We start from the raw sequence: 24,277 nt of genomic DNA, 5'->3' as shown, positions 1-24,277 counted from the left end.
CTAAAACCATTTACAGCATTGGGGGTTGAATAATTTTGAACACAACGGTAGATTGTTAATGATAATCTTAAATCCTTAATTTTTATATTTTTATTAAGCCTTGTTGTGCAAGCACTGTTGAGCTTGTGCAGAGGCAGCAGCTTTTGCCAGAGGGGAACTGGAATCCCCTGGTTGGGCCTGGGTTCCCCTGAGGTTTTTTTTCTCGATGGGAGTTTTGGGTTCCTCACCACCGTTTGCATATTGTTTTGCACTATCTGCCTGGCCGGGTGGGCTGCTTTAGAATTCATACTTGTATTCAATGTGTCTCATGTACAGCTGCTTTGTAACAATGAAAATTGTAAAAAGCGCTATATAAATAAAGTTGAGTTGAGAGATACGGTGCATATAGTCTAAAGGACTACTTTTGGTGTATTTAACATTTAATAAGGACAGTACGTTTGTATGTTGTGGGAAAGGTACAATTACATCAAATACTAGAAATGTACGTAAAATGTATGGAGGGTACAGACAAAGTATCCCAACATAATTATTTCACATGCTACATATTAATGTTGCACATAAAACATTTCATGATTGTTGATACACTACAATGCAAAGTTGGATTTCAGTGTAAAAAATACAAGCACTTGGAAACCTTGGGGTTTAAGTTCAATAGAACAGAAACAAACAACCATTACACCTAATTGGGCTTTCACTAATAACCCAATGTCATAACCAAAGTTCATTTTGTCAAACATTTCCACTCAGTTCCAACTGGTTGAAAGATGTGATGATCCTATACTTGTTCCTTTCCTCTTCAGTTAACTCCATGTTACCAGGTCGTACTACTACTGCCACATTCATCCCAGCATCCTCTGCTGCCTTCGCCTCTGTAAGGGAGACATTAGAATATATTGAATGCAGAATAAAATTACTTAAAGCTGAAAAGTGTAATTTCTGCACCACTATGGTTATAAAAGATATTTCCTGGACACCCCTTCCCTCTGTCAGTGGTCTGACAAACACATTCTCCCACCAATGAATAATCAAATTCCACCAGTCAGAACAGAACGGCGGAACAGCCAAAAAGTATATGGCTATACAGTAAATATATATACAGGAAATAATTATTTGATACCCTGCTGATTTTGTAAGTTTGACTGCTTACAAAGAAATTAATGGTCTATAATTTATATGGTAGGTTTATTTTAACTGATAAGAGACAAATCAGGGGAATTTTTTTATATAAAGGTTATAAATTGATTTGCATTTTAGTCAGTGAAATAAGTATTTGATCCTACCAACTAGCAAGAATTTTGGCTCCACAGATTGGTTATGTGCCAATATGGACCACAGATTAGTCCTGTCACTTTAAGAAAGTACTCCTAAATCAGCTTGTTTTGTATATAAAAGATGCCTGCCAATAGAATCTGTATGTTCCATTCAACCTCTCCACCACTATGGTCAAGACCAAATAGGTTTTAAATGTCAGGGACAAGATTTTAGACCTGCACAAACCTTCAATAGGCTACAGACAGAAGCTTGGTGAGGAGACAACTGTTGGTGTGATTATTTGGGAATAGAATAAAAAAGAACTATCAAATGCCCTTGTTTTGGAGCTCCCTGCAAGATTTCCCCAATGGAGTGAAGATGATCATGAGAAAGGTTAAAGTTCAGCCCAGAATTACACGGAAGAAGCTTGTTAATAATTTCAAGACAGTTGGGACCACATTTGCAGTTGGCCCGCTATGCCACAATATATTGCCTCCTGCCCAAGAAGGCCCACCTGGCTCGTCTGAAGTTTGACAATGAACATCAAAATAATTCAGAAAAGGCTTTGGCGAAAGTGCTGGCACTGCTGTGAGACCAAAAATGACTCCTGTGTTTGGAGGGAGAGAAATGTTGACTATGACCCCAAGAACACCAACCCTACTGAGAAAAACATTATGCTTTAGGGCTTTTTATCTCTGCTATGGTCACAGGATGACTTCACCACATTGAGGGGCTGAGGGACGGGCCAGTGTACTGTAAAATCTTTGACGAGAACCTCCTCCCCTTAACTAGATCACTGAAGATGGGTTGTGGATGTGCCTATAAAATGACAAAGACCCAAAACATATTGCCAAGACAACCAAAGAGTGGCTTAAGGAGAAGCGGAGTCCTATAGATAATCTGTGAAGGATGAAAAAGCTCCAATCTGATGAGCGACAGCCAAGGAACATTAAATATGTACAGAGGAGTGGACTAAAATGTATCCAGACACATGTGCAAACCTGGTGACCAAATATCAGAAATGTTTTACCTCTTGCCAACAAGGGTTTCTCCACCGAGCACAAATTTATGTTTGTTCGGGGATCAAATACTTATTTCACTGACGGAAATGCAACCAATTTATAACCTTTATATAACAAATTTTCCCTGATTTATTTTATATTCTGTCTTTATCAGTTATAATAAACCCACCATAAATGTTATAGACCCTTCATTTCTTTGTAATTAGGCAAACTTACAACATCAGCAGGGGATCAAAAAATTATTTCCCTCACTGTATATAAAAAGTTCCGTTATCAGCCCCATGGTGGAAAATGAAACCGTTTAGGAACAGCCCGGAGTGAAGAATTCCAGTATGGCTTGATTGTGGAAAAGTGAGTTTGAGAGAGATATCAAGGTTATATTTTCACAGGATGTTCTTTACATAGTGTAGAATCATTTTATGTAGAAAATAAATAACTGGGTTTTCACAGACAGGATCACATATGACGCTGCATAAAAAGTTGGTATTTAAACAAAATAATACTTCTCATCAACACATAAATAATACAAATTGTATTTAAAAAATATTTAAGGCATATTTGTAAACCCACCTCGTGTGACATCGGTTAAGAACATGATCTCATCTGGTTGGCAGCCAATCTTCTCTACAATGTTTTCATAGCTTTTGCTTTCAACTTTGGCACCAATGTTAGTGTCAAAGTGACCATCAACCAGCTAAGACAGAAAATTGGTCAATTTTAGAAGTCAAACCATATCAATTTAAAGAATTTACATCAAGCAAACAGTTTTTATACTTATACTGACTAATACACACGGAGCGCTTTCCAACCATTGCACCGATCCATTCTATGCGCAGTCTGAAACAGTCACAGGTTTGTTTCCACGGTGCGATTACAAACCGATCTTGGCCCGGAATTTGATCGTGCTGATAGGTGATGCCGCCACTCAGGATTAGTCTCTCGTCAGTGGCCTAGACAACACTTTCTCTCTGTAGCCAAAATGATGGCCATGATTTCAGTCATTAAGAGGCCGCCATGTCTGTCAGTAGATCGGGTAGCGATCATCCCATTTCAACTTGTCGGGAAAAATATCACTTAAACATTGTAAACTACGTGGCTTTGATTCTGTGATTAGCCTATAGGTTGTGATTAGCGTATTAAAAAGAAATATTTTTTAAATAATAAAATGCATAATTGACCAATAATACATTTTAAAGAAAAACTCTTTATATTATTTTTTTGTTCTTTATTCTTTGTTTTCTCTTTTTGAGAAGATCTTTAAAGGCTTCCTTGTATGATCTGTGCTCAAAATTTTAAGAGTCAGTTAACCTTAAATTGAAATTGCCATTTAAACTGTTTCATGCTATATAACATTTACCTATGCCTTAATCATGTTGTAAATGGAATGGACTAAAAAATAAATTATTTATATAAAATTTACCTAAAAGTTATCATCAAAATGTTTTCATTCTGTTCTTATATCACGATTTTATGCTACATTTCAGTGGCCCACATAAATGGATTACCTATCACATATTTGGTTTGTTGGGTGATGGTCACCCTAGTTACCAAGGTAGTGAGTGACGCATTTGTGTTTACGTTCTAAAAAATTCTGTTATCAGCCCTGCAGTGAAAAATTAAACCATTAACGTGACATCAAGCCTGGATTGACACGGATTGGAACGATTAAGCAAACGGTTAATAACCAAACGGTTAATAAAAAAAACGGTTTGGCGCGATGGTGGAAAGCACTTACTGATAGCATCATATTTGAAGTTAGGGAGGTGAAATGTTTCTATATATACATTTTAGCAGGGCATAATACATCAAAGCATTAACCACAATAAGTGAGGTACAATAATGATTATCAAGCAAAATCGATTGAAATGAAAACTCCTAAAGAACACTGCTCATTATAATAGAAGCGACTTCCCTACAATTGCCAACACATGATCTCCACTGTCTTCCTTTCTATTGCTAGTCACAGCACTGCATTGCTGCCCATTTTAATAAATGTTTTGTTTTTTTATTTAAATTAAACGTTGTCACTGCAAGTCACTATCAGTGTGAATACATCAGGCTTACATCTAATAGATTGCCTTCAACAGAATAGCGAAACAGTAGCTTCTGTGCCTCCACACTTCCTGAGGAGTAGATGTAGATCTGCAGACCATGATGCCTCCACTGTCTGATGGATGGTACCACGTCTGGGTACACCCTGAAAAAAAAGGTTTTTCATACCAGGAACCTAGATTAGTCTGTATTAGTAGAAACACTGAATTGGGAAAACTTAAATCGACCAGCTACACAATTATTCACATTTCCCCATTTTAACTGCTACCGTCTAAGGCTTTGGAAATAAATTGACTTCTTATAATCCACCAATTTATTTACATTTTTCATCCAACAGATTCCATTAAACCGCTATATCAAAAAGACATGTACCAGTTGAGCAGTTTACGTAAATATTTTACAATCAAGTTACTCAAATTATACTTGGCCCTCATCCAATGCATAGAGTCTACTCCTTATCACTCAGGCATAAATGGGCTGTATGAGTTAAGACAGATGATGTTACTTACTCGCCTTTAATTTTCCCCATCAGATAGGCTGCTCTCCACATGTGGCCTTGCAACTGTTTGAGTGCAGTAGTTTTTCTGTCTGCAGCCATCTCCCAGAGCACACTATCCACAACCTCACGGATTGCCTTCTCCTCATCTGTGTGTACAGTCTGGTCAACTGCATGAACTGGACATGCTTTATTTTGCCGCAGGTCTTCTTCAGCCTGGAAATAGACATGTGTTTTATTCAGTGCACCAAAAATGGATTAAGCAAGTATTCAGCACAGTCCATCACAATTTCGATACATATTAAGGCAATGCCATGGTACTGTGACAAACATTATTGTATTGGTATGTCTTCAATAGCATCACTACGTCCAAAAAACATAGTAAATTAGTAATACCATGTTATTACGAAGGCATAAACCATGATTCCAAAATAAATGCACTTTTTATTTTTAGCGGATACAGATTTTAGCACAGACTCAGACACAGGCCAATTCCAGTATTCCAAGTGTTGAAACTCTTGAAGGGACTCTTACTTCACCAAAAAAATTAATTCTTTCATTATTTACTCACCTTCGAGTTGTTCCAAATGTGTATACATTTCATTCTTCTGATGAACACAGAGAAAGATATTTGGAATATCGCTTATAAACAAACAGATGTCAACACCCATCGACTACCATAGTAGGAAAAAAAACAATGATAAGCAAACGTGCCCCAGAAATGTTTGCTGTCCTACATTCAACAGAACAAAAAAAATGATAAAGTAATTTTTCCTACTATTGTATTCAATGGCCCTGTCGAAAAAAACAGCATATGCCGGTTTGGTATGTTTTGAAGCTGGTTTAAGCTGGTCCATAGTTGGTTAAAGCTTGTCAAACCAGCATCGAAACATACCTAACCCAGCATATGCTGTTTTTTTTCAACAGGGGGGTGTTGAGATCTGTTTGGTTATAAGCATTACTCCAAATATCTTTCTCAGTGTTCATCAGAACAAAGAAATGTATACACGAACAACTCAAAGATGAGAAAATGATGAAGGATTTTTTGTTTGTTTGGGTGAAGTATCACTTTAAGGGGGTAAAAGGAAGCGCCTTGCTACGTAGAGCCATTGTTGCGCTATATCATTTTATATGTGTACACACACCAGCGCCACCATTCGGCGCTCTGCTAGATCTGTGCACACTGGCGCATACTTTAACATTTAATTACACTTAATTTTTCTAAAAATCGCATTTATGTACAAATTTACTTCACAGAGACTCCAAGACAAGTTGTCAATCAATAAAGACAGACAATTCTCTGGGGCGGTTGACAACCTGTGCGCATGCACAGTGGCAAAAGGATTAAACAAACAAAATTCTTCAAATGTAGGGCATGTGACTTTGGCTAGCAATACACCTATTGTTCGTAAAGTGACATGACAGAATTAATTTATCCCAACAATGACATTTTGATGATGTGGCAACCAGCATAGAGCGAGAGGCTCTCGCAATATTTAAATGCAGCAAATAAATTGGCAGTGTTAGATCATTTTTTCTGGAAGTGTCTTCCCTCTCCATATATGATCATTGAGCCCAACTTTCATGATAATTCACTCACCCACATGTCATACAAGCTGTCCGTTCTTTTGACCTCATGGCTTGATTTTTGCTCTGATATGCATTTTCAGTGATTAGACCTAGAGGTGTGAGCGTTCCAAATCATACTCACTCATTCAATTGAATTAGCCACAGGGTAACTTCACTTGATGTGTAGTAAGACATCCACTAGCAAACTGGAATGCGTCCGAGCTAGATTTTAAGTGTCCCAGAAAAGGGGATGAATACTTACACAATGAAATTATTTAAGGGTTTTATTTGAAATAAATGTGAATATTGAAAATAATGAATTAGGTGGTTAATAGGCAGTGGGCACACACACACACACACACACACACACATGTATGTTTTATTAGCTCCGTGGGGACAGTCCATAGGCGTAATGAGTGTACAAACTGTATATTTTATCCCCTTCCCCTAACCCAACCCCTAAACCTAAAGGTCGTAGAAAAGTTTTTGCATTTTTAGATTTTCCAAAATTATCTTTCTGTACAATGTATAAGCTTTTATGCACGTGGGGACCTCAATTTTGTTTCCCTCACGTTTGGTCCTCATAGTGACACGAGCCCCCATTAGTTGGTGTGCATTCAGGTTTAGGTCCCCTACAAATTTTTATTTAGGCTCTGCCACTTACCTCTACAGCTAATTATATTTCTCAGTGTGTCAAGATTTTTACTTGGTAGATGTAACCGTGCACCTACAATTTGTTACACCATTAACGCTAATGTAAAAAATTATATAAAGAAGCATAGGCTTTGAATTAATATTTGTGGTTATGCCAGAATAAACGAAGGGAAGATAACTTTATAGAAAAGGCTCACAATACTCTGTTTTGATGTTGACCTGTTTTTTGAGCAGATGTACGTCCTGTTTGCATTCATCTTCCTCCCAATGTGCAGACAGATAAGCCTCCAGATTCTCTCTAATGTAAGGAAATAATATGTCCTGCAAAAGCGAAATAAACGATTGCACTGGTTTTCAAGCATATCATGAATTTGATATGATACATGTTTATTGCCTTTACATTACCTTAACAAACGTGATGGGCGTCGTGGTTCCTTCAATGTCCAGCAGAAAAGCTCTTATATTTTCTGGTACTGAGATCGCTGCCATTTTTATTAATGGCAAACGATACTGGTGTTATTTCAAAAGTCTTGTGTTTTATTTGATTGTGTCGGATGAGTACAATAATAGCATTGAGGCTAGCGGTGAGCTAACACATGGGGCAGCCTGCTGTGAGGTTGCCAAGCTATACGGCCATAAATCCCCCACGATATCGGTAATCGATTACAGTCCAGCTTTTACATTCTGTTTATATATACTGTTATATTACTTTACAGAAGTTTATACTTTTCTTCTATGGCGATGCATAAACTTCGCGAAATATACATCTAAAATACAGCGCGAGTGACAATATGTGAAGAGGGAAATTTGAATATCTGGCAACATTGCTGTCTGTTGAAAGAAATTATTGAACACATCTTTTGATTATTTTTTAATAATTGCATTGTTTAAAATAAAGAAAGAACGTTTTTAAGAACATTTCTTACATAAGATATTGAAAATGTAATACTTTTTACATTGAATTGCCACATTGCATTAAACAATTATATTGCAAAAACACATTTCATAGAACTAACGTTATACTTCCATTTTACCATATGAAAAGTTTAAAATGGTACAGAAATAAACGATGTATTAGAGTGGGGTTGAAAAAGACAGGAGACACTTCTGTAGTTTCTTATAAAGAAAGGAACTCGTGTTGAGAATATGAAAGAAATTGACATTGCAAGAGGCAAATCCGAAAGATGGCAGCAGTGCAACACTTTGAATACAGGCCGGCGTTAAACCACAAAGAACTATGCTTTTACTTCTTCATTCTGGGCAGACAGCTTGCGTCACTGACTGATCTCCCTCCGCCATTTTGTTACAGACGCGGCACTTTATTTGTTCGACCTTTTAAAGTCGCTGAAATCAGTCTTGCACACTTCCCACATTCGATCTATTTACAATCACCCCAGAATGCTGACCGAAGACCAGACCGACTTCAGCACAGATGAGTTTCCAGAGGGATCGAAAATAAATGCTAGTAAAAACCTGCAAGATGACGGGTGAGTGTTTAAATGAGAGAGCGAGGCCTGTAACGTTACACGTCAAAACTCCTACGTTACACTGTTCATTCTAAAAAATATTTATGGGCTAAAATTAACCTCTTATACAAAGTTTTAATCGGGTTAATATAACATATTGCAGTAAATATGTTTAAACTATGACGTTAACCCACTTGTCTGTAAACCAGTTGTCTATGAACCAGCACACTTTTGCCTTTGCAAGCTAGCTAGCATCTTGGCTCCAAATGGCTCAGAAGTAACATTAACGTTAGCTCACTCGAATAGTTGGTTCTGTAATGATGCATTACTCTACACAGAATGTATCATTTGACCATGATGGTAAAAGCAATGGGAATACACAAGAAGCGTTAATGGTGTATAAACGCCCAGTGGGTACCGCAATGTTATGTGTGAAAACAAAGGTTTAAAGTTTGAGTTCAAGGAGTACCGTTAGTTCACTATATTAATTCTATATTAATATTCGTTAAAGTATTAATTGCAACCATCGATACGTAGTCTTTCATAAATCCTGCTTATTTGGTGGAACATTTTGTGCAAAGGTCATGGGTTCTATCTCAGGTAACAAACAAATTAATGCATGTGTGTAGGAAAATGTTTATTGGTGGACTCAGCTGGGACACCAGCAAGAAAGACCTTGCTGATTATCTATCGAAGTTTGGTGAAGTCTTGGACTGCACCATTAAAACAGATCCTATGACTGGACGCTCCAGGGGATTTGGATTTGTGCTCTTCAGAGATGCTGAGAGTGTTGATAAGGTAAATGTTCTCAGGACGTTTTTATAGTTCTCTATCATAATTTTGCCTTTACAACATGTTTGAAGAATGTTCTTGGTATGTTTTTGTAGGTGTTAGAGTTACAGGAACACAAGCTGGATGGGAAACTAATCGATCCAAAAAGAGCCAAGGCAATTCAGGGTAAGGAACCTCCCAAGAAAGTGTTTATTGGTGGTTTAAGTCCGGACACTTCCGAAGATCAGATCCGGGAATACTTTGGAGCTTTTGGGGAAGTAAGTCCTTTAGAAAAATATGAACTTTAATATGAATTATTTCTATTTGACCATTCTGATTTGTGTTTTTGTCTCTTGGAAGATTGAAAATATTGAGCTGCCCACAGACACTAAAACAAACGAAAGGCGAGGTTTCTGCTTTATAACATACGTTTCAGAGGACCCAGTTGAGAAACTTCTGGAGAACAGATACCATGAAATTGGATCAGGAAAGGTATGTTCACACTCATAAAAAAGGTTGTCTGATTTTCTGTTATTTTATCATTCTTCACTTCTTAATTGATTTGTATGTAAAATGTCAAACTGTATGGATATATCCAAAGGTGAAATAGTTGTTTAAATACGGCATGTGGACCATCATTCACTATATCCACACAAGGAATAATTTTAATATTTTATTTCAAACACTAATAAAACCCACATGTACATTTGAGTAACATTTCAACGTTTTTGTTGTATTTAAGTTGTTTTAAATTGGTAGTAAAATAAAACACACAAACAACACATTATCAATTTAGGGCTTTCAATGTGCTTTTGCTATTGAAGTTTAAATCCTATTCACTGCTAGAAACATGCTCTTATTCATAAAACGGATGTATCATAAAACCCTAATCCAAGTTGTATTTACTTTTATTTTCTATTTATTTTTATTTACTATTCATTTTCAGTGTGAAATCAAAGTTGCTCAGCCCAAAGAAGTGTACAGGCAGCAGCAAAACAGAGGAAACAGGGGCTTTGGAGGAGGGCGAGGAGGTGTCAGAGGCCGAGGAAGAGGAGGTATGCAAATATGATTTCTGCTTTCTCTGGCAGGTTTTTCCATCCAGTCCGAAAACAAATGATGGTTATTTTTAACTCTCCCTGAGCAGGACAGAGTCAAGGCTACAATCAAGGATATAACAACTACTATGGCCAGAACTATGGAGGCTATGGAAACGGATACAACCAAGGCTATAATGGATATTCTGGCTATGACTATTCTGGGTATAATTATCAGAATTATGGATATGGACAAGGCTATGATGATTACAATGGTAAGCTGAGATTTATGAATAAAAATGTGCAGGGTGAGGCCATGGCAGTAACTAACTTAAAGGGATACTTCACCCAAAAATGAAAATTCTCTCATAATTTACTCACTTTCGAGTTGTTCCAAATGTGTTTACATTTTTTTGTTCTGATGAACACAGTTATAGATATTTGGAGTTATGCTTATAACCAAACAGATCTCAACACCCATTGACTACCATAGTAGGATAAACAATGGTAGTCAAAAGTGCGCCAGAGCTGTTTGCTGTCCTACATTCTTCAAAATGCCTTCTTTTGTGTTCAACAGAACAAAAATATATATATAGTCATTTTTCCTGCTATGGTAGTCAATGGGTGTTGAGATCTGTTTGGTTACAAGCATTATTCCAAATATCTTTCTCTGTGTTCATCAGAACAAAGAAATGTGTACACATTTGGAACAACTCGAAGGTGAGTAAATGATGACAGAATTTTCATTTTTGGGTGAAGTAACACTTTAAGGGGACACTAGACTTTTCAAATATTTGTGGCAATAATCCATTTTTTTATTCAGGTAACAAACTATAAACACTCTGAATTTAGCTCGAACTTGAGTTTTAAACTCAACCTAGTATTTAAGTAGTGTTTGGGGGGCCAGATTGAGGATTGATGTGCTTAATCTTATTCCATTATCTTTAGGTCAACAGAGCAGTTATGGCAAGGCCTCACGGGATGGTGGAAACCATCAGAATAGCTACCAACCATATTGACATAGCGACTTTACGTTCATATTAATGGTAAGGTTATATCTTTGCTGCACTTTGATCCAACTTCAATGTTAAAGATCAATAGACACCTACTATCCTAATAGCAAAGGGATATGCATACTATTGCACCACAGTTAAATATGTCTATAGATCTTTAATTGCAAATGTTTGTGTAGCCATTTTGCCTTTTTAGCATGACAGAAAAACGTAAGTGTTTTTCTGTAGGTTTCCTTCTCCTCCTACTTTTAACAGGTGATCATAATGGAATAACATAGAGACTTGATAGCAAAGGTAACAGGTAAAGTACTGCTAAGGGGTACAGATTAAGGACGCCTCTCCTTATTTTTCTTTTCTTTCCCTAATTCTGATTATTGTACCTTGTTTGTACCTGCCAGCGGGGACTTCATTGCAGGCCGTGTGTCCCCTGACCACGACATTCTCTGGGCGTCGCACATAGCGGGCAGAGAGCACGGCATGCACAAGAAAACGCTGTCCAGTGGTATGGTCTCTTCAAACTTCCTGTACCAGCGTAAAAAAAGTCAAAGGAGATTCCCCCATTTCCTTAATTTGTCGGTTTTCTTTAACATTTTAAAATGTGTTTTTTACAGGTATTTATTAATGTAACCTAAAAGTGATTGATAACTGCTTTGTTGTAATCTCTTTTTCAATTTTAGTGCTCTTGTATTTCAGTTGTGGAGCTTCAATGATTTTGATTTATGTTGGTTTCTTCCTTAAAACGTCACCTCCCTTGTAAATTGTATAAACTCATAATGCTTGCTTTTTGTCTTTAGAGCCCATAGCGAACTTCAAATGGGTACACTTCAAGTCTTGTCCTTAAACATAGGTTTTAAAGATCATATGTAAAGTTGGTTTTGAAGCCATTAAAAGCTGATGAAATCTGTGTTAGACAGATGCTAAATATTGGCTATATATATCACATCTCTAAATTTTAAGGAGAAAGCATTTGGATTGGCTCCTTAATGGTGTTCATCAACTAACCTCATGGAGTCAAAGCTTTTGCTGGCTTATAAACTGTATTCTGTGAATCTAAAAGTGATTATCAACATATGATCTTTAATTTTTAATGGTGGTTTTCCTAGTTTAAAATCAACAGCTCAAGAAGTTTAACAAACATGGACGTGCTTTTTTTTACTGTTGTAAATCAATAAATCATGGCGTGTTTTTCTCTTGTAGGTCGGCAGGCTGATTTGAGCATTTGACTTTGTTCCCTGGAGGCAGCTTGTGGATTCCTGTCCCTTAACAACTATAAAAATGTTATTTGGTCCTTGAGACAAATTCTGTGTCCAACCTTGTAAATAGTGCAGTGTTTTGTTTCTAAGTTTGCCTTATTCTGTGCTTCATTCACATAGAATCTGTAGGTTTTGTGCTGATGTGTTCTTAAATGTTCAGTAGGAAAGTGTCATTTGTTTTGTATTTTAGTTTTTCCTGCAGTTTTTGGATAAAGGGATTAAAATGGGAAAAAGTTGTTGTTGTTTTCTTTCCATCATATCTGTTTTGAGAATTAAGGTATAGAACTAATCATTATCCATATAGTTTTGGGAGTTGATTAGTATATAAGTTGAGAGTATCTTTGAAAATACTGTTTGATTAGTTTAACGTAACTACGTTTTCAGTGACAGCCAAATGACATTTGTTAAACGTCACGGCGTTTCAAACCTGACGCAATGACGTTCAACTTCCGCCTCTGCGCCATTTTGTGAGCGCTCTCCGTTGCTATCGACAGCCGTACAAACAGAAACAGAAGGAAAGACTACTCGGAAGCTAAATTAACATCAATTTTTATTATTCCAACCCATACAAGTTACAAAATCTTCCGTGCCTGCGTTTATTTTTGCTGGTAGCTCGTCAGTTATGTCGGAGGATCAGATTTTAGGCGAAGACCCGTTGATGATGAAGAACATGGAGGAAGATGATGGGGAGGCTCTGGCTGAAGAGCAGATCACGGGAGTCACTGGAACGGATGACGGAGGGCAGGGAGAAACGGAAGGGTCTAAGATAGATGCCAGTAAAAATGAGGAAGATGAAGGGTGAGTTATTGCAATGTTTATATGGCGATTTAAGTAAATAATCCCAATTTACACGTCATTTTCATGTACAACGATTGACTGTTTTTGTAATTGTTTATGTTTTTTCCCGATGGCATCACCAGATGTAAAGTGTAAATCACGCAATTAACGTTTTTTCATTCAAACGAATAAACATCACAGGATGTAGATTGCCGCATTCAGTGAGTTACCTTAACCACTTCAAGGTCGACGTGACTGATTTCTTTCTGACGTGTTCAAGCGATTAATTACTAGTTAAATCGTTCACATTGTATATGAATGGGTCTGACTTCTTTTTGCTCAATTATCTGCATCCTAACAGGTTTAGACAAATACGGAGAAGCAAATAAATCATAAAAAAACTATTCTTGGTGGTCCATTGTAAGAATTAAATATGTTTACATAAGACAATTCTCTTTCTCATTAAAATCAATATGAACGTATTTAGGTCTACCCTTAAGAAAACGATGAGTGATCTTTACCACAAAAATCATAGACTATAGAAGGCCTTAACCATGGTTAATTTTTATAAGATTCGGTTTGACTTTTACAAATAACTCCTATCATGTTATTATGTATTTAAAGATACGATTGCTAAGCATACCACCATAATGTAGTTTGTTATAGTTAAAATCTTACATTTTGTTATGTTATTACTTCAAATCATTGCTGGGAAACATATTAAAAAGGGCTCTGATAGCTGAACTCAGTATTGGTCGGGTTGGTAAACGAATCGTTCTTTTGAAACCAGTTCTCCAAATTGGATTAAACCGTTTTTTGTGTAATCCAAAAGTTACTCTCTTTCAGACTTGCTCTACAGTCATTCGATACGAGCCAATATTCTAGTGTTTATGAATTGTATTTTGCCAACTCTTCATTAGAAGCTCCGCGGTACATTGAACTAAGATGTGCTGATCCACTGGAACTGTGGATGTGTGTTCTGAACAGTAGACATAATACTGTGGAACTATGGTTCTCATGTCATGGATTGGTTTTAACAGTTCTTTAATCACCAGTACACTCAACCAGGAGAACCAGGGGCGCCGTAAGGGGGAGAAAGGTTAGAACGATCTTAAAGGCCAACACACTTCTGTGCTAATCGGGCCCAAAAATTGGATGAAAGCTTAACCGATTGAGAGGGACCCCTAGACCACGTTTGCGGAACAATCGAGAGGGACCCTCCTGGAACATGTTCACAGGCTGACGGAGAGGGACCCCCTGAACATGATCATGGGGCCCAGCATACCTAGTAGTGCCCCTGCTGAGCATACATGTGCACAATAGTACACACGAGCAAAATGCTGATTTATGAGTGATGCAATCTCATTCCCTGGGTCCCAATTCACCAGGTTATACTAAGCCCTTATAGTTGATACTGTTTTTGTCTTGAATTAGTAGGTACTTTTGAAGTGCATAGCAAAAGAATATGCACACACTGGAACATACTGACGCGTGACTGAAGTGACGATATTTGCCTGTGATCCTTGACAAACTAAAACATCAAAATACAACTTTTTTGGCATTTAATCATTTTATTTATTATGTAGTGTACTGAATTGCGAGTGCGAGTGAAGACAGCCACTACCTGTGGGAGTAAAGCAGTGGAACTCACATCATCTGTCTCCTGGCAGTTACTGCACTGTTTACTGTTACTAGGACAACCAAAGCTAAAAATCCCTTTTAACATTCTCATAGCATAAGTCGGGTGACACACCCACAGAGTCACTGGTGGTATGCACGCAGCTAAAAATAACCATGAAACAGATTTTCTTCTTTTCTGTAACGTATATCCGAGTGAAATGGCTTCTGAAATTGGAAATAAAGTAGGTGGAACTTCATGTCACACTCCCCTAATTGATTGGATAGTTGTAAGTTGGCCCGATACGCCACCAGAGCCATTGGACTGTCAGTACAGTCCTACCTCTTTTTCAGGCATTACGTCAAGAAGAAAAGAGTTGTTGTTTAGAGGGGGAGTGGAGCTTTATGTTTTTGATTAAAAGGTACAACTGCAAATTAATTATACAAAAAATAATGATATGGATGGATAAATTATTTATAATAATCACAACACTGTTAAGAAAATTTGTGTAAACTAGAGCCTGTTTGTTGTAGCTGGGTTATTTGGTCTGATGCAGCGCGGCTATATTTGGAGAGAAGCAGCAAATGGAGTGGAAGATGCCAAAATAAAACCTGTGTGACGCTATATTTGAAGAAATAAAACCACAAGATCAATATACAGCAGTCATGCCCAATTCTGACAGAAAAACTATCAAATATGAGCAATTGGAGACTGACAGATGACAGCAGTAGCAGAGTTTTCATGAACTTTATGATATTTTGTTTTCTTCTCACATAAAGCTATCGCATGACATAAGAAAATGTTAAAATTTATCCCATGAAAACTCTTACAGTTTTTTCCCAATAGCTCATCCTTCTTAAAGCGTGATAATATTGTTTTGCAAATAATGTTTTAAATTAAACCCCTGTTCTATATAAGAACATTTGTTAGCATTTTTAATGGCTCACAGACACTCGTCTGTTATAGTTAAATGAAATAGTAACCGCATGTTCTAATCTTATCTGTTAACAGTTAAAGTCAATAAGAAATTAAAAATGACAATACATTTTTTAACACAGTGTTGCAGGGTTTATTATAAATATTTTATCTGTGCACATCATTGTTTTTTTATTCATTTATTCACTTGTCATATTTAATAAAACATTTTTAGCTCCCCTTCCCCTTTCAACTACACCTTTTCTCTACATGATGTAAAACAGACCCTACTGACTATCCAATGGGTACTGGTGGCGTATCAGCAGGAGGGCTGACATTCAAATCTGCCTCCATTTTGTTAGCAACGTCCAATTTACCAGATACAATCTATCAGGGATGGGCGAAATTAAGTCCCACCCTACATTTTTTATTTCGGGAGCCGTTTTCCTTTTATATACGTCACAATATGCAAAAGAAGACAATCGTGAGTCTAAAAAACGATTAACGGCTGTCGGTTATTGTTGAGGAACAAAAAAATCTAAAATCAACATCCCCAATTTTAACTTATATACTTAAAATTATAGCTTAAAAGTATCTGATTCAATATATATTTATATTTTCAGTATTATTATATAAATATGGCAAACAGGAAGTTGGTGACTACACAATCAAACAGATCAGTTCCATGACAATAAGAGAAATAGTCAAAAGAAATAAGCAGTTTTTACAGTACTCTTTTGGTACCTTCATTGCTTTGAGTAAGCCAAAGAGTCAATGGGGAATTAGTAGTTTTTTGTCATTACTGGAGTGTAGTTATGAACTAAAAGAAAAGTTGTGTATTATAGTAGTAGTTTCAATTTGTCAATTAATTAGTTACGTAGTAGTCGATTACACTCAAACCTGCGTGTAAACATTGAGGAGGTTGCAGCTGCTTTAGATTCCAACTTTGCCAAACACATTTGCCATTCAAATTCAAATGTTGTGAACGTCTTCTGAATAGGTTTTTTCATGTGTTCAGTGTGTTGTTTCATTGTTACACATTGCACAGTGGCTTGAGAAAGTATTCATACCCCTTAATATTGCTATGTTGCTGCTCTGTGTTAAACTACTTAAAAAAATTGTCTACACAAGTTTTCCTTTAAAAAAAAACCAGTCCATACACCATAATAATGAAAATAAGTATTTAGAAGTATTTAATAGTATTTAGAATAAGCATTCCAGTTTGCCTGTTGATGTTACCACTCTTTGAGTGGAGTTAAGTTGTGGCAAAATCAATTGAATAAGTGAGTATGATTTGGAAGGCCTCACACCTCTTAATAAAAGCTCTCATAGCTGAAAATAGACTTCTGAGACAGAACTGTATCAAGATACAGATCTGAGAAAGACTACAAAAATCTGCTGTATTGAAGGTTCACATGACCATGTAGTCTCCATTAATAATTAATTGAAGACGTTTAGAACAACCAGATCTTCTACTTGACCTGGCCAAACTGAGAAATCAATGGCGAAGAGGCTTTGTTGTAGCGGGGACCAAGAAGCAGAAAACCTAGTCCAGCGCATTCAGAACCTCGGACTGGCCAGACGGTTTGTTCTCCAACAGGAAAGTGATCCTAAGCACACAGATAAAACAATGCAAGAGAGGCTTAAGGACAACTCTGTCAATGTTTTTGAGTGGTCCAGCCAGTGCTTGGGCTTGAACCTCACTGAACATCTCTGTAGAAACCTGAAACTGTCTATCTACTGATGGTCCCCATCCAACCTGACAGAGTTTGAGATGATCTCAGGAGAAGAATGGCAGAAAATTGGCCAATGCAGATCTGTAAAGTTAGTCACATCATACCCTGAAAGACTTGAGGCTGTAAAGGTGCTTTAACCAAGTATTGAGTTAAAGGTATGAATACTTTTGCATTGTAATTATTTCATTTTTTTAATTTTTTGTACATTTTCCAAGTTCTATTCAGTTTTTTTGTCATTATGGTGTATGGAGTGTAGATTCATGTTAAAGAGTAAATATTTTGTGATTTTTAAGGTCCTACTTTTGTTTATGGAGTGTCCAACAACAAGAAAAGTGGACGTTTATCAGAATGGATGTGAGCGACAGGTCTCAGTTCGACTACGCGAGTTTTGAGATAGGGTTATGGTCTGTGAATGCTTTACCCTTTTGATAGCTGAAAAGGAGTAATGACAAATGGAAAGATTTTTTTTTCTATAACTAATGTGAAAATAGATTCCGATGCGATTTCTCATTTTCATTACATTTATTAAGTATTTTCTTCTAGCCTACAAGGTTAATTTAACTTTTAATTTCTAAATTGGAAAAATTCCCCTTTTTGGCTGGATTACATTTCTCCATGTCGCAAAATCTAGGAGCGAGGAGTCTACACCCTGAATTTATAGGGGCTTGCAATGTAAATTACGACCGATATCAGCCGCCACATTTATCAAGGTACGGTCATTCGTACGATGAGATTTGCGGCATACGAATATTTGATGAATCACACGTAAACCCTGTCGTAAAATGATTTCTGCGTTCGATTGATAAATGAGGCCCGTTATGCTTATAACACTAGATCAAATTATGATTACTTCACACATAGCACATTTATTCTCTTGTATTTTTGTTTACAGCAAAATGTTTGTTGGAGGGTTGAGTTGGGACACAACTAAGAAAGACTTGAAAGATTACTTCACCAAGTTTGGAGAGGTGGTCGACTGTACTCTAAAATTGGATCCTTTAACAGGCCGATCAAGAGGATTTGGCTTTGTTCTGTTTACAGATGCAGAAAGTGTGGAAAAGGTACAGGTTTCCCATCAATACTTTTAAATATGTCAAGATTTTATAACGTGTTTTAATGGTGAGATAAATATGGTGTGCGCTTGCCAGGTTTTTATATGACTTGTTTCAGCCTATTTAAAATTTTATATAAATTGTAAAATGTAATATGGCTTTTGAAATGGAGCCATTAACTAATTACATCCATTCCTAATACATTTGCTTCCTGTCAAAGGTGATCACACAAAAGGAGCACAAACTTAATGGAAAAGTGATTGACCCTAAGAGGGCTAAAGCCATGAAGTCCAAAGAGCCTGTGAAGAAGATATTTGTAGGAGGTCTTTCCCCAGATACTCCAGAAGAGAAGATTAGAGAATACTTTGATGCTTTTGGAGAGGTATAGAAAAGGTGTATATTTGGTTGTGTCTTAAAAAAAAGATTAAACTCTTCCAGCGGCGTAACTTTGTTTTTAAAAGTGGCTACTCTGCTCTGACTGTCAATTTCAGCCCTCCTCTAACACAGGAACCAGAAATAACACTGTACTTTAAAAATAATTATATACTGTGTTTTAATACTTGACAAGCACTTTTTAATACTTTTTATATATTTGCAAAACCCAGTATCAAACAATAATAATAATATTGGCAAAAAATTAAAATCAGGATATTTAAAGATACCAGGTTTCAGAAGGACAGCAGTGACAAGCAGGATTTATAATGCACAGGGAAACAGATGGAAAAATAAACATGCTAATTTGTATTTTTACCTGTTACTTTGCTCAAGTTAATTGCTGTTTAACACAATTTTTCTATCCCAATAATATTATTAATGGACTTTCAAGTTTCTGTTTTGCTTTAGAAAACATCTTATTCATATAAAACTATAGTTAGAACATTTTCCATTTGATTAAGATTTGCATCAAATTCAAATACAATGTCCTGTCTTTTGTGCGCTCAAATTCGTTATTTTAAATGTAGACACATACAGTAGCAGACATACTCAAATAAAGGGCTGCAGGCTCTTTTAAAAACAACATGTGATCGGACCTATGCATCTTCCGCGTTTTTCCCCCCATTTCCTTCAATAAGTGCTAGACATGTGGTGGCAGTCTTGTATTATTGTTGTCCTCTAAACATGTATCGTGTCATTGTTTCCTCAATTTTGTACACCACTTTGGACAAAAGCAAAATGCTGAAATGTAAATGTCCTACCACCAAATTACGCCTATGATGCACTAGTTTGTGACGTTAATGACTGAGATAAACACCACAGTATTTATGTTTGTTTAATTAAGATGTGTGGATTCCTCCTAGGTGGAGTCCATTGAGCTGCCAATGGAGAACAAGACAAATAAAAGGCGTGGTTTCTGTTTCGTAACGTTTAAAGAGGAGGAACCAGTGAAGAAAATTATGGAGAAAAAGTACCATAACATCGGTCTAAGCAAGGTACAGTGTTTTTCAGACCAGTATAAATGCTCTCTTGCTATTTAGGACCTAAGATTCATTCCAAGATTGTGGGTATTTGCAAAAAAAGGTATCATTTCCAAGTTAACATTGTAAGCAGGAAACTTTGAATGTTTATGGTAGAATTGATAAACGATTCCACAGCTACAACTAACCTGTGCTCGTATTTTTAGTCAGTGATGCTCGCTGATGATATATTGAATTGAATGTACATTTTATTATATTATTTTGGTGGAGGATAAATTATCCTAAAAATATCGTAAGGGTCAAAACTGGTTTATGTCTGTGGCGGAGTTCTGAATGTTAATTTGTCTACAGTGTGAGATCAAGGTGGCCATGTCAAAGGAGCAGTACCAGCAGCAGCAGCAGTGGGGCGGAAGAGTGGGCTACTCATCCAGATCTCGAGGGAGAGGCGGTAAGGGCTGAGGCTTATTCTCTCTTTAACTTGAAATGCTTATAAAAGAAAGCCCTGTATATAGAGGGTATGCATTGACTTCACTTTCTCGTGTGAACATGCTGGGACACCGCCCCTTGAGTACCATGACACATTCCCCTGAGTGGTAAAACATCCAACAAAATGGCTACTTTTAATAGAAGAAACCAGGACTAAAACATGCAATTATTTCCTGAAATTAAAAGCAGTTGGATTTGACGGTGATCCTAATGGCTTAAAAAGGAACCAGGTGTCCTTGGATATTCCTGATATTGTAAGCAGAGTGTTTTGCCACTCAAGGGAGCTTATCTTGGTGTGTGCACGTGGGAAAGTGATGTCACATGCATACCCTCTATAGGCATGTGACTGTAGCACATTCTTGATAACTGATGAAGCTTTTTACCACATGATACAATATTTTCACTGTCATGGAGTTTACCTAATAAGACCATAAAACAAAGCCAGAAACACATGTAACATTACATTCATGGCTTGTTGCTAATTACTGACAAATTACCTAAATTTATATTACTATATTTTTTGACTATAGTCTACACAGTACTTCAGGGTAGCTGTCATATAATATATATATTATATATCACGTGTCTGCATGTATATTACCAACGTGACATAAGTCCCAATAAGTAAATGTGGGGGTGTAGGCATAATTTCAGTCTTGAATAAATTTTCCATAGAATTCATGGAACATACACATGAATAACACTCATACTTTTTTATGAAGTTCCTTTTCTAACTCCAAAGGTATTATACAGGGTTGTGATAAAACTATGGTGTCTGTTACAGGTCCCAATCAGAATTGGAACCAGGGATATGGAAATTACTGGAATCAAGGTTATGGAAATTACGGAAACTATGGCTACAACAATCAAGGCTATGGTGGATACGGGGGCTATGATTACTCGGGTTACAACAACTACTACGGCTATGGTGACTACAGCAGTATGTAATACTGTTTGTGAACGCAGATGAAAAACTAAGGATATATTGTATCATGGATTGTTGGTACTCTTCCGGGACTATGACGATTGTGCACTAAAATTTCTGCGCAGAATGCACATGCTTGTATCATACATGCCTATGCATAGAACTCTAGATTATTGCTTAAATTGCTTATGTCTCACAGGGAAGGCTTGCTTGCACAAAGCTATATTGTACATATGTATTATAATAACTATGGTGCTAAATAGAAAGGGATGTCTTAGCTTGAAAACATATTGTCAAAGTGCCTTGAATCCATTGGACAAGAACTGTAAATCTGTAGGCCATGCAAAAATTGATCACTGCCCACTGGGCGGTTAAAAAAATAAACCATTTTCAAACATTCATTCATTTACTGCACAAATTTTTGTCTCTTACCATATTTACAGAGTACAGTACTTTGCAAAATGTTTGAGTACTATTATAACGTAAGTATCTTGCAAGTATTACGTCAAAGTACGAGATGAATTCCATTTCGACTTATTGCATTTTAGAGGGTGTATTTTGTCTTTTATTTAATCAAAAATAGCTTTTTAAAATTCACATTACTCAGAGATATTCTCAACATGGCCTACGACAACATATTTAACTGCAGATGTTTGCATTGTTTGTGTTTTGTGCTCCTACCTCTAGATCAGCAGAGCGGTTACGGCAAATCCCTAAGGCGAGGTGGCCATCAAAACAGTTACAAGCCATATTAACGTATTTATGGTGCGATTAACTTTCAGGTATGTCATAGCGCTGCTTAATATAAGCCATTTTAGTTGATCAAGTACTGTAATGTACGTTGCTTAATTTTTTTTTTAGTTTCACAGCACCCTGAAGTGCTTTACAGTAGTGGTAACATAGAGACTTTGGTCTTTTGGCAGTAATGTAACAGCTGGCTTTTGGCTGTTTCTTGCCATTATGTAACTGTAAAAATTAACAGGTACAGTACTGCTTAATGGGTACCAGAAAGTATGGATTTACAACGAAAGAAAACAGAAGATTGTTGTCTCCTAACTCTGACATATACCTTGTTTGTACCTGCCAGCGGGGACTTCTTGCAGGCCATGAGCTGACTTCACGATTCTCAGGCCCGCTCAATGCGGACAGGGTACGAGAGGTGTACGCTCTCGAATGCTCCTATTTGGTATGGTCTTCCAACATCCTGTATACGAATTGTAAACAACTACAGCAACAAAAACATAAAAAGGACACATCAAGCTTTAACGTTTGTTTATTTTAATGTTCCTTTTAAAACTTATTGGGATTGGTTTCATGTAGTAATACGTTATAATTTAATGCAATTTTTTACAGACGCCTTCAAGTAATGGTAAATACAATTAATTTATTAACTGTTCACTTTTTGAAGGATACGGCTTTCTTTGGACTTTCTCCAGTGGTAATATGCACTCCTAATCTTACTTGTAATTGCTTGCTTTTCCTTATTTGTAGCTCGAGTAGCTGTAATATCCTGTAGTCCATGAGCTAAAAGCTGGTTTGTACTTGGATGCCGCTGCGCTGGAGAAGTGCTTTTTTACATTTGTATTGTGTGATTTTCTACTGACAGCGGTGGACACAGCCTTACCTGTAAACAATGTTAATTTCATCTAACAAATTCTCTTTTTTAACCTTTTAAAATCTTGAAAGGGACATATTGACTATGGGAACTTCACTTGAAATGCTTTCCTTTTGTGTTTTAATTTCTATCAAATGAAAGTGTTGCATTAAATGTTATGAACTCAGTTTTCAAATTATTATGCTGGTTGCACAACAACGTTTTTTAGTACTTTATTTGTATTTTTTTTGTATATCCTATTGTAGTCATTTCTTGCCTCCATATTAAAATGATTAAGAAATGGGATTCCTTTACATTTTATTTAGTTTTGTTTTTCTAAAACATTATTAATCTTTTCTTTTTTGTTTTTCAGAGTGTGAGACGCAGGAAGGCCAAGACTGAGAGGAGAAAGCAAGATGTCAAAACATGTTAAAAATGGAGTTGGTCAACACATTACTACATTTATTACGACACCCACAGTCATGAGAATTAGTCTTAGGTTGCCAATTAATTTTCAAGTTCATTCAAAACCAGAAATTACATTGAAGTGTTTGATTATGAACCCTTTTTTGCAGAATTCGTTTGCAGTTTGTTGTTCCCGAATTTGTGGTAGCTTATCTAATCTAAATTACTAAAGCACATCATTTAAAAGTTATTTGTATACAAATGATTAATTTATTGCTAACAGCATGTAGGCCATTTAATATTCATTTCATATTACAGTATTTTGCTACAGAGTTATGTAAGCCATTGAATAGTACAATGGATGAAATAAAGTATATCAGCTTAAAGTCAGTCAACTCTTCTTCATTGATTAAATAAATAAGTTACCCAAACATGTAATCATTTATTCACCCTTTATGTTGTTTCATTAAACAAAGGTACATATCTGGATATCAGTCCATGTATTTGCTGGCAGGCTCATAAATATATCAGTCTGCACTTTAAATTTTTGAATGATATCAATAACAAAAGATGCCAAGATGGTAGTCACAGTCCCCATAAACATACTAATTTCGTCATATAGCCTTTTCAAACAATATCTTGATCTTGAAACTAAAAGAGAACAATAAACCCATCAAGTATATTTCGTCAAGTATAAAGCTAGTGTTATAAGTACAAAGTTATTTGACTGTAGTTTGAAGTTCAGGAGTCACATGACAAGTCACATTGTCATA

The 24,277-nt window shown here is 36.4% G+C and overlaps 3 protein-coding genes across 10 annotated transcripts; 2 read left to right on the top strand and 1 right to left on the bottom strand.

The window, feature by feature from the left end:
• Positions 1-398: 398 nt before the first annotated feature.
• enoph1 (enolase-phosphatase 1) lies at positions 399-7,654 on the bottom strand. The gene is made up of 6 exons (XM_056736655.1): positions 7,450-7,654; positions 7,264-7,365; positions 4,835-5,037; positions 4,338-4,470; positions 2,844-2,967; positions 399-869 (listed from the first exon to the last, which is right to left on the bottom strand). The coding sequence occupies exons 1-6, from the start codon at positions 7,531-7,533 to the stop codon at positions 730-732; spliced, it is 786 nt and encodes a 261-aa protein (XP_056592633.1). The 5' UTR covers positions 7,534-7,654; the 3' UTR covers positions 399-729.
• Positions 7,655-8,303: 649 nt separating this feature from the next.
• hnrnpdl (heterogeneous nuclear ribonucleoprotein D-like) lies at positions 8,304-12,816 on the top strand. 2 transcript variants are annotated; one of them, XM_056736654.1, is made up of 8 exons: positions 8,304-8,531; positions 9,140-9,308; positions 9,398-9,559; positions 9,642-9,773; positions 10,228-10,336; positions 10,426-10,590; positions 11,264-11,361; positions 11,727-12,816. In XM_056736654.1, the coding sequence occupies exons 1-7, from the start codon at positions 8,443-8,445 to the stop codon at positions 11,332-11,334; spliced, it is 897 nt and encodes a 298-aa protein (XP_056592632.1). In that variant the 5' UTR covers positions 8,304-8,442; the 3' UTR covers positions 11,335-11,361; positions 11,727-12,816. The 2 variants fall into 2 exon arrangements, with proteins under 2 accessions (XP_056592632.1, XP_056592631.1); XM_056736653.1 differs by having other exon boundaries at positions 8,305-8,531; positions 12,526-12,816.
• Positions 12,817-13,020: 204 nt separating this feature from the next.
• Positions 13,021-23,894, top strand: hnrnpd (heterogeneous nuclear ribonucleoprotein D). 7 transcript variants are annotated; one of them, XR_008905103.1, is made up of 9 exons: positions 13,021-13,379; positions 18,520-18,688; positions 18,900-19,061; positions 19,978-20,109; positions 20,446-20,542; positions 21,365-21,520; positions 22,193-22,287; positions 22,593-22,691; positions 23,473-23,894. XR_008905103.1 is itself a non-coding variant. In XM_056736649.1 (8 exons), exons 1-7 carry the CDS (start codon positions 13,204-13,206, stop codon positions 22,258-22,260), a joined length of 960 nt encoding a protein of 319 aa, XP_056592627.1. In that variant the 5' UTR covers positions 13,021-13,203; the 3' UTR covers positions 22,261-22,287; positions 23,473-23,894. The 7 variants fall into 7 exon arrangements, 5 of the variants coding, with proteins under 5 accessions (XP_056592627.1, XP_056592625.1, XP_056592630.1 ...); XR_008905102.1 differs by having other exon boundaries at positions 22,593-23,131; XM_056736649.1 differs by lacking the exon at positions 22,593-22,691.
• The last annotated feature ends 383 nt before the right edge of the window (positions 23,895-24,277 follow it).

Source organism: Triplophysa dalaica, chromosome 22 (assembly GCF_015846415.1).
Source record: "Triplophysa dalaica isolate WHDGS20190420 chromosome 22, ASM1584641v1, whole genome shotgun sequence".
Taxonomy (NCBI): Eukaryota; Metazoa; Chordata; class Actinopteri; order Cypriniformes; family Nemacheilidae; genus Triplophysa; species Triplophysa dalaica.
This window is presented reverse-complemented; position numbering and strand designations above follow the sequence as displayed.

Excerpts from the sequence above, each read along its gene's own strand:
- hnrnpd (XM_056736649.1), top strand. The coding sequence starts at position 13,204 with ATGTCGGAGGATCAGATTTTAGGCGAAGACCCGTTGATGATGAAGAAC. Across the intron at positions 13,380-18,519 it reads AAAAATGAGGAAGATGAAGG|CAAAATGTTTGTTGGAGGGT; the intron begins GTGAGTTATTGC and ends TTTTGTTTACAG. Across the intron at positions 20,543-21,364 it reads CAGATCTCGAGGGAGAGGCG|GTCCCAATCAGAATTGGAAC; the intron begins GTAAGGGCTGAG and ends TGTCTGTTACAG.
- hnrnpdl (XM_056736654.1), top strand. The coding sequence starts at position 8,443 with ATGCTGACCGAAGACCAGACCGACTTCAGCACAGATGAGTTTCCAGAG. Across the intron at positions 8,532-9,139 it reads AAAAACCTGCAAGATGACGG|GAAAATGTTTATTGGTGGAC; the intron begins GTGAGTGTTTAA and ends GCATGTGTGTAG. Across the intron at positions 9,774-10,227 it reads ATGAAATTGGATCAGGAAAG|TGTGAAATCAAAGTTGCTCA; the intron begins GTATGTTCACAC and ends ATTCATTTTCAG.
- enoph1 (XM_056736655.1), bottom strand. The coding sequence starts at position 7,533 with ATGGCAGCGATCTCAGTACCAGAAAATATAAGAGCTTTTCTGCTGGAC. Across the intron at positions 5,038-7,263 it reads TACATCTGCTCAAAAAACAG|GCTGAAGAAGACCTGCGGCA; the intron begins GTCAACATCAAA and ends GTCTATTTCCAG. Across the intron at positions 870-2,843 it reads CTTAACCGATGTCACACGAG|AGGCGAAGGCAGCAGAGGAT; the intron begins GTGGGTTTACAA and ends TCTCCCTTACAG.